Source organism: Ciona intestinalis, chromosome 9, assembly GCF_000224145.3.
Source record: "Ciona intestinalis chromosome 9, KH, whole genome shotgun sequence".
Lineage (NCBI taxonomy): Eukaryota > Metazoa > Chordata > Ascidiacea > Phlebobranchia > Cionidae > Ciona > Ciona intestinalis.
This window is the reverse complement of record NC_020174.2, coordinates 2,424,216-2,434,342: the sequence shown is the minus strand read 5'-3', so window position 1 is coordinate 2,434,342 and position 10,127 is coordinate 2,424,216. Positions and strand designations below refer to the sequence as shown.

At 35.9% G+C, this 10,127-nt stretch overlaps 3 protein-coding genes across 3 annotated transcripts in view; 2 read left to right on the top strand and 1 right to left on the bottom strand.

The window, feature by feature from the left end:
• The window catches only part of LOC104266029, a 31,547-nt gene that overhangs the window by 6,082 nt on the left and 15,338 nt on the right, over nt 1-10,127 (top strand). The window lies entirely within an intron of this gene.
• LOC100181534 (cytosolic sulfotransferase 3-like) lies at nt 2,060-6,288 on the top strand. The gene is made up of 7 exons (XM_002127315.5): nt 2,060-2,373; nt 2,699-2,812; nt 3,148-3,257; nt 3,318-3,462; nt 4,471-4,586; nt 4,957-5,107; nt 5,354-6,288. Exons 1-7 carry the CDS (start codon nt 2,100-2,102, stop codon nt 5,464-5,466), a joined length of 1,023 nt encoding a protein of 340 aa, XP_002127351.2. The 5' UTR covers nt 2,060-2,099; the 3' UTR covers nt 5,467-6,288.
• Nucleotides 5,957-9,733, bottom strand: LOC100183905. The gene is made up of 5 exons (XM_002122021.5): nt 9,599-9,733; nt 9,166-9,266; nt 8,239-8,471; nt 7,719-7,901; nt 5,957-7,427 (listed from the first exon to the last, which is right to left on the bottom strand). The coding sequence occupies exons 1-5, from the start codon at nt 9,700-9,702 to the stop codon at nt 7,095-7,097; spliced, it is 954 nt and encodes a 317-aa protein (XP_002122057.2). The 5' UTR covers nt 9,703-9,733; the 3' UTR covers nt 5,957-7,094.

Sequence of the window (10,127 nt, the reverse complement as noted above, 5' to 3'; positions counted from 1 at the left end):
AGATAAGCAAAGTATAATCTCCGACTTAACTTGTTATTTTACAGATGAACAAGTTACTGCTTTTCGCTCTGGTGCTCGGACTTCTCTGTTTGATTGATGAAGGAGAGTCTTTGGGTCGTCGTCGTCGTCGTCGCAGGCGCCGCCGTCGCTCCGGTGACAACGGTAAATAACTACGCATTTAGATTACATATTTTTCACTGTTTTTTTTTTTTTCGATTTTACACAAGAATCGCTTAGCTTATTTTAATTACTTTTTAGGTGTTGACGAGTCAACGGAAGGTAAGTGCTGACAAATTCTTTTAAAATGTGCAACCAATGAAGTTATTTATCTTATATATAGTAAGGTGGAGAATTTTCAATTTTCTTGTCCCATTTAAATTTGTTACGTGCTAAATGTGTCCTATCTTACCCCACATAACTATATATGCCAACAGTAAATGCATAACTTTATAACTGCTGCTTCGTTTTGTTTAATTATTTTTCGTTTATGTTCTATCATTACATAAATGTTTGAAAATATTGTTTTGCAGTTGAGGATGAAGAGATTGAACCAGAAGGTTAGTTTTTAAAATATACTTTCATCCTAAAAATTTGTCTTATATGAATTATTAATTTGTTTCAGAGAAACTAGATTTCGACAACGAGTAAATGAATATTTGTTTGCCACAGAAACAGGTATAACGCCCACCTAATTGTTGATGTTTCGTATTGCTTTATTAACTATTGTCAATCTTTTTCATGCAGAAGATGCATCTCCCTTAATGTGTATATCAAAACATTGATACTTCAATAAACTGGCAAACATATATTAATGTCGTGATTGATTAGGCAGACTTATTGGAGCATGTTAAAATATAAAAACTACCCAAATGGTATAACAAAACACACGATTTTAAAACAAGTATATATAGTAGGGTGGGGGGAGATGGGACACCTTTTCATTCTTTTTTCTTTTCCTTTTGGTAGTAAACAAAGAACATTAAAGGAATTAAAACGTCGTATCCTCACGACTCCCTTGGATCCAGTTAATTGTTTAAAACACGATCAGGATGTTCGGATCATAAGTGCTAAATGTGTCCCATCTTACTCCACCCTATACTATACCTAATAGTACACTAACCATATATCAACAGAAAATGTAACTGGCGTCATCACACAGTTGGTTATCGCGCATATGCCTCCAACCCAGAGGTTATAGGCTCGTCGTTGCTACCATTGCGACGTGTGTCAATACGACAATCGTTATACACACGCTGAAGGTAAAAACGACTGGAATAAAAGTATCAGATAAAGCGTGGCTGCTAAACCTATACAGGGTGGAAGTTGAATTCTTGGCGCGCCTTGATGATTGTCGGCGGCGCGAAATTGCGGATTACTTTAAAGGCCGGCAATGGTTTAGTTACTGTTTGGTCGACGTTGTACCCAAGAAATTTCAGCTTACTTTAACCAAATTTGCCCTTCTTCATTGGTGCTTACTTCAAATTTTGAGCATCTCTACTTATACACAAATTTCCGTTGGTATGCATTTTTACAGAGAATGAAACATAGACCTCATAGCAACTTATTGTACTTCAATGCAAACAATATGCTCAATGAAAACAATAATAAGTAAAGCTGTTCTACGAAATCTAACCATGAAATGCGCAGTTCGTCTTAACGATAAGGTTGCTATGTGGAAATAAACTGCAGCAATTAAAGTTTGTCACCGTGCGTGTCAAGTGTATTTTAATACAAGGTTAGTCACGAATTGTAAGACTTAGTAAGTAAGACTGCGAAAGTGAACGGCTATTACATAACCAGTACAAACGTTAAGAAATATCAATAGGAATTTACTAAACACAAAGTTCAATGCGCTAAATACCATAGGCCATGTAAGTACTGATAAATAAACATTGAGTCGTCACACTATATAGACCATAAATACACTTTGCAGCGTAGCCATGAGATAAATGTTCGAGTAAACAGCGAACATTGTAAAATGTAAACGTTTTTTCAATGTTTGCCTCAGAAATTCTATTATCAAGTTTAACCTTTTCATATTGTCCTGTTAATATATAGATCTTTACAAAGTACAGTAGAGATCGTTCACAGCAGTTAGTATGACAGATAACGAAAAAGAAACGCTGGAAAGGAATCTAAACTTATTTTTTGGGGAGGCTTTTGAAGACATCGCCCAATATGCCACGGACCCGCCTGATGTACAGCCTGTGGTCGATTATTTTGTGAATGATGGTTTTATGCAACCAAAGTTAACTGAATGGAAAGGCTACAAAATGTACGGAATTGGCTTTAATATGAACACGGTTAAGTGGGTGTATGAAAACTGGACTCCGTGGAAGGATGACGTCATCGTTGCGTCATTTCAAAAAATTGGTAAATATACGAGCGGTAGAATGAATAGCACGAGCAGAACATTGACAAATTATATAAACCATATAAATAAGGATGAATTTCAGCAAGTCACGTAGTGCATTACTGCTTAACTTAATAAATTTAACAAACTTTCGGAACGGCGTCCTAATAATTTTGATTACTTGATATCTTAATTAACTTTATTTAAGACCCTCTGGTCCTAAACATGTCGACCCGGTTGTTTCGGCAAAAGTGGGGTATATTGGGATGGGGGAAATGGGACACCTTTTCATTCTATTTTCCCATAGACGGGTGTTAATTGTTTATTAACCGATGAGCGTTCTAGGTACAACATGGGCAAGTTATATCGTACGTCAACTCTACTTTAGACATGACGAAAAGCTGATGGCAATGACAAAAAACATGGCGATGCCAACTATTTACCTTGAAACAGGCCTCCGTAAGTTAGTATTTATAATTATATAGTACTGTTGGGGAAGATAGGACGCCTTTAACGCATAATATCCCAATATTCTGATCGTATTTTAAACAACGAACAACAGTCTATATGGCAGTCGTAAGGTGCGATTTTAAAATTCTTTAAAAAAATCTTTGTTTACTACCATAATTAAGGACGAGAAAATAGAATAAAAAGGTGTACCATCTTCCCCCCTACTGTACCATTTGTTCTGTTTTATCTATATCGTGTTTTATGTCGTTTTACATTTTCTACACGTCTTTTCGATCTTCGCGACCGTATAGAAACAGTTTAAATTTCTCCAATCTTTTATTTAGCTGTAAAATTTGAACTACTGGAGAAACTACCGTGGAAGAAACGAGTGCTGGCAACCCATGTACCTACACCTCTCCTTAACTTAGAAAAGATCAAATCTGCCGGAGCCAAGGTATGTTAGGTGATAGCCTGTAGAAGGTTTTTTAAACTAAGATTTACTCATTTATTTCAGATAATCTGCACAATACGTAACCCAAAAGACCAAATGGTATCCTGGTATCATATGACTCTCAAATTTCCAATGAACCCAAATGCAACAAAGTATTTTGAAATGTATCCGAAGGATTGGAACCATTTTTTTGACTTGTGTTTTGCAGGTAAACTGCGCGAAGGGTTAAACATCAAAATATATCGGGGCTGTCCCGAAAAAGATTCCGCCCGGAATGATAAAAATACACTTAAGGTGACCGTACATAGTATCCGGAATTCGTCCGTTTTGTCTGTTTTGTCCGGATTTCGCTGCCGCATGCGGAATTAGACACTGGTTTGCATACGACTTCGCATGCGAATTCGCATGCCGGATACTGTGTACAGCCACCTTTAAAACAACTCTAGTATTCGATTCTATTTACATGTGTTATAAATTTAAAAAATAAAGGAACTTTTTTCAAGACCCTTTGGTCCTAAAAATGTAGACCCGGTTGTTTTCCTGGGATATGATGGGGTGGGGGAAGATGGGACAATTTTTATTCCATTTTCTCGTTCCGGTTGGTACTAAAAATAGAAATTTACAGAACAAGTGTATTCTCATGATTTTTTAATGGCGTTGTTAACTGTTAAAACACGAATGGTAAATTTGGAATATAAATTCCAAAATTTTCCCATCTTACCCCACAGAAATATAATTGAACGAACAATGGTTTTGAAATCTTTATCACGGACACGGGCAAACCGTTTGCTTAATTCATTCAATAAAGTTGGTTTAATCACACCATGACCTGCGAAAATAAAGTAAACCTTCCTATAGATTGGCTGACGGTTTTTTACATTTTACCAAATATCAATTGTCTGCCAGTCGATATTGTACTGTGGGGTAAGATGGGATATCTTAACACCTAAATCCCATCTTGCCTCATCTTGTTTTGAACAACCAACAACGCCCTTTAAGAGTTGGGCAGAGCTACGGTTTTGTAATTCGGAATTACTACCAAATAGGACGTTAAAATAGAATGAAAGTTTGCCCATCTTACCCCACCCTAACCATGCGCTGGCCGATACTCGCCAACGCTTGTAACCGTTGCTTTTTCTGAGGTTTTATCAAATACCCTTCTTACGTTATTATGTTCGTTATTTGTATTTGCTAACAAATAGTTTGTTTTACACAGGTAAGCAACTTCTGGGCAACAAGAAAGGAGAATGGTACATGGAGCATTTGTTGTCATGGTACCCACATAGAAACGACTCGAACGTTCTGTTTGTGTTTTATGAAGATCTGATACAGGTTTTATTTAATCAGATAGTTGTATTTGGGTATAAATTAATTAGTTGGACGGATTTGTCTTCGCTATCGTAATCAATGAAATTTAGTAGGCCTTTTAGCTTTTTGTTTTGAAACTGACAAATCAGGCCGTATCTTTAGTAGGCCATGGGTGGGGGAAGATGGGTTTCTCGTCCCATTTAGTAGAAAAACGAATCGTATTTACAGAATTCTATAACTGTATCCCCGTGTCTCTAAAGCAGCGTTGTTAATTGCCAAAAACCAGATCAGGAAATAAGTGCTTTAGGTGCTAACGGTGTTCCATCCTACCCCGCAGAAATATAAACACAAAATCTATGTAAGCGCTGTATTAACTGTATAATTATGCGAATAGTATCAAGAAAGGGAAATTAAGAGAATAGCTGACTTTCTTGGGGTTGCTGTGTCCGATCAAGACGTTTCAAGCATTGCAAAAGAAACTTCTTTCGAATCGTTGAAAGAAAAGAGCAATGCCTCCGAAAAGTTGGCGGATTTATTTCGAAAAGGTTTGTTTTCTGGATGAATATTCCGTAAGTTTGACATTTCTGTAAAAGCTTTATATAACTAGACCAACACTGAACAAAAGAAACTGCAAAACATGATTAAATCTCAAAATATCTACCTATTGAGTTATTAAGTATTTAACTTTGGTAATGGCAACAGTGTACTTTAAGTCTGTGTATCAAGACGTTCGTACAACATTGTTGTATGGATTATATAGTATAACCAGCGACATAATTTTACAATTCCAGGCAAGGTTGGAGATTGGAAGAATTACTTCACTGTCGCACAATCAGAGAAAATGGATGCATTGGTCAAGGAGAAGTTGGCTGACACCGATATTAAGTTTATTTATGAACTGTAGATATAGTGCTGCGGGGTAGGATGAGATACCGCTGGCACTTGAATTCATAATTTCCTGATCGTGTTTTAAACATTTAATCAGTTCTTTTAGAGTCGCGAGGATGCGATGATTTTGTAAATATTCTTTTTTAACCTTTTAGCACCCTATAATATGTAAAACGTAATTGTGCAATTTATTAACAATTGTCCGACGCCGTAGCACAGTTAGTTGGGGCTCCTGCCTCAAACCCAGAGGTAATGGGTTAAAGGTTCGTTATTGCTACTATTGTGGGCGTATGTGTCCTTGGGCAAGGCACTTAACAGCAATTGCTCCAATCCAGTGGTTACTAATGGGTTGTCCAAATTATTAACAACACATAAAAAAAAATTCAGAGAAAATAATCACCTACAAAGTAACATACTTGGTAACTCGTAAGCTGGAACAAGGTGTTTGAAACAGAACACCCGTATTATAACGACTGTCGTTTCCCGGTCACGCGAGGATAAAGTAAGTTACATTCATTCAAAACACATTTGCATACCTGACATCGACACAAAGCATGAACATGTTTTATTTTACTGCATATATTGTTTTATACATTTTCTTATCTAATAATAGGTAGCCCATACATTCTACACGGATAAAATATTTGAACTTTCATTGTAAATCTATTTATGAACCTAGATACTTATGATCTAAAGTGTTCCTCTTATTTTTACACTAATATGAATGAAATTAATTTGCTGTAATTATTAAAAGCAGGTATTTTGTTTGCAACTAAGAAATATTCAAAAAATTGAGATAAAAGGATATTGTGTACTTGATTATATATCAATTTCTGCATACTTTTAATTCATTTTTTTGATTACCCCATTTGCCCCATGAGTGCAAACCCTGCCCGATATGTGATTTCTCTCATGAAAGTCCATGTTGGTGACGCATGACAATCCTTGCATGGTGCTTCAATAAAGTTGGTATCTCCTTGTGTTCCTATTGGAATGCTAACCAACTTCTTTCCTATAATGGTGAGATCATACATATAACTGTAACATCCTTTAATCAAATCTGGTTGTCCACCAAACCCCTTCTCTAAACACTGAAGCAAAGTTGTGTAAGCCTTATTGAATTCCATGTTAACTTTCCATGCGTTTGTATTCTCTTTGTACATCCCATTTTGTGGGTTCCTCACTAACGGCCACACTCCATCTTCCCGGAATGGAATATCAACACCTCCAAAACAAAAATTCTCCCCAGGCTCAAGTTCTTCATGGCAATCAAGTCCAGTGAGGTTCATGCAAACCAACCCAGCATTCCAACCTCCAGGGACTGTCATCTTAACAATCTCCCTCTGATTTGCAATCTCGAGAAAGCGATAATAATGAGATTTGTCGGGGAAAGGATTGTCTTCTGTTTGCTCACCAACAAAAGGAGTACACTGACTTCCCCCCTCACCCTGGTAAACAATTTCTATGACAGCCTCAACTGCTTTTTGGAGATTTATGATTGGAAACAAAGGTTGGTACAATGTACTTATAGGGATATCCTTTGATTGGTCTACATTAGTACTTTGTGTTGGTTGATCTTCAGGGTTGTGCCATTGATCCATGTCCACCTGTTTTGCCACATCTCCAGTAAATATTGTTGGTGAATCATTCTGACCCTGGATTATTAAGAGCGTTCATCTGCGTACATGATTCTACCATAGCAGTAAATAGAGCAGCTCTTAAGTAGAGTGCTCCAATTGTGTTTGTTGGTTTACTTGACAGTATTTTCAAATTTTTCACAGCAAAATCGTAAATTGCAGTCCATGTTTGATTTGGGGTTAATTCTTTGTTCATTGCACTTTTTAGAGCAGATTTTCTCTTGTATTTAACCTTCTGATAATCTTTTAACAAAAGCTGCATATTTTTCGAGGTGGGAGAACTTGCGCCTCCTCTTTGTAGCTGTAAAATCAACCACAATTCAGCCAATTCATGAAACATCTGCAAGAAATAATACCAAATGTTGAGTAAAGTTTAGAATTTATTATACACAGGTGAAGGTGTAATGTCCAATACTGTTTGGTGTTAAAATAGCTCAAGTCACTGTACTAAGCAACAGTGTTTAATTTTGTATATGTATCGTATTAAATATAAAACTATTTATCCTGTCTTTTCGTTAAAAATATTTTTTAATCTTCGCTACCAAAATAGAAGATACTAATATAAGCATAATATTCAAAAATATTAATATAAAAAGTTGAATTATTTACTGTAAAACTTAAAAACTCTCACCTTTTGTTCTTCTTCAGTCGCCGGTGTTTCAATCTTTGCAAACAAATCACGCGCCAGCCCTGGAGACATGGGTTCGATTGAAACATAAACTCCTGGCATCAAATCAAAGAAATTCCCAGATCCAAGTGGAGTGGGGTATTGTGGTAATAATGTCATGCTTGTTAAGTTCACAGTTCCCCCAACCTGATAAACGAGAATAAATGTTCCCAAATTAACATTAAAAAGTGTACAAGGCCGTACTTTATGAAAAAGAGCTAATATTCTTAAATACTACCAAACTAACTTTTATGAAATTAATCTTTATAAATAAATGAGACCCTGCAGAGTAGCATGCCAGGGGACCTGTAATGTACAGCAGAGTAAGCCATTTACTTTAATGTCCAAGTTTCTATCATAATTTACACAAAAACTACCAAGAGGATTTCACACAAGAACTTAATTTTACTTCTAATAAACATTACAAGCAGTTAAAACTATGAATTAGTAGGTACTACACAGCATATGTAATTTATTGCCTTACTGAGTTAATTAAATTTGCTGCAAGCGACATATGAAGCATCTCTTCCACAAACACTGATTTTACAATGTCCGCAATTTCCACGTTTCTACCGAACTCGGTTTGTAAACTTAGCCATGAAGTAACGTAAGGTGGAATGGTTGATAATTCAACAATCATGGCTGCTTCTCCTAACTTCTGAAGTTCGGCAACTTTTGCTGGGATAGTATCAGCATCACATGAAAACAGCAAGTCCCCTGTAAAAAATAAAAATTGCTGAACCCAAACTTTAAAACCAAACTCATTTTAAAGCCACAACGAGTTTCATTGATATTTTGCTGCATAAATACAGCTTTAAAGGTGACTGTACACAGTATCCGAAATTCGTCCGTTTTGTTCGGATTTCGCTGCCGCATGCGGAACTCGGTAATGGGTTTGCATATGACTTCGCAGGCGAATTCGCATGCCTGATACTGTGTATTTTATTAAACGAATGAATGTAACTTACTTTATCCTCGCCTGTCCGAAAAACAACAGTCGTTATAACACAGGTGTTCACACACCTTGAGTCAGCTTGCGAGTTACCATGTATGTTACTTTTTGGATAATTATTATTTTAGGAGAGATTTTTTCTTTTTCTTTAAGTATGGCTGATAATTTGGACAACCCATTAATGAGCAATATTAAATACTAAACATCCTGTTTTCACCCTTTAAGGTTCAGTGGTTGGGTCTGATGACTCTTATTTGTTGTAGCTGTTAACAGCAACTCTTTGTTGGGTATGATGAATTGTTCATATTTAAACTATTTGAAATGTAACTTGTTTACAGTCATGTGATGGAGCAGCAACAGTTGTTATAACACTGGTGTTCTATTATTTTAGAATATGTAGCTGTGTAGGTGATTCAATTTTTTGAACTTTTTCTTTCAAACAAAGTTATATAGCCTTACCTGAAGGATCGTCTGGGTAACTGAACGGCATATCATTGTCCATCCATTTCTTAATCAAGTCCCTTTTACTTTTTGATAAATCCCGAGTGACGGGCATAAATCTAACCAATAAAGTAGGATTTCTATACTACTACCACACAAGAGTATCAAGTTACTTATAGGTTTGAAGTTATACAATATACAGCATTCTACATTATAAAAGACTGTTTACAGCACTCAGATGTTTCAAAACTTACATTATACATGTTTACACAACACTTGTTTAGATTTTGTTATAAATTATTGTGTAGCCTATTAGTAAAAGTGTCTCAAGTTTAATTCTCTAATACTAATGTGCAATAGACCTATGGTGCATACTTACTAAAAAGTAATTTAAATTATACTGCCATGGTAGTATTACTAGTATATTTTTCAATATTTAACTTGGGTTCACCTTGGATCTGAGACATCCAGTTCAAACATGGATAACTCCAACATTGCTTTATTTTTCTTGATGTCTTGATAGGAATGCATGTCTATTATTCCATTCTTCCACATAACAGGAAACAGGTTGTAATACTGAACAAAAATATCTGAAAATAAATGTATTATTATTATTAGTGAAACATTAAATATATTATGTTAAATGCCCAGTGCTGTGACGGAGTTGGTTAGCATGCATGGCTTTCCAGAGGTAATGGTTTTAAGGCTCATAGCTGCTATCATTGTGGATGTATGTGTTCTTGGGCAAGACACTTACCGGCAATTGCTTCAACCCAGTGGTCACTAATGGATTTTCTCAATTGTCAGACATACAATCAAAGTAAATAAAAAATAATCACCTACAAAGTTACATATTGTGGTAACTTCTACGCTGGCACCAGGTGTATGAAACAAAACACTTGTGTGATAACGACTTATTTTACAGCCACTCAAGCATAAAGCAAGTGACATTTATTCATAAATGCACGAACGAATGTCGC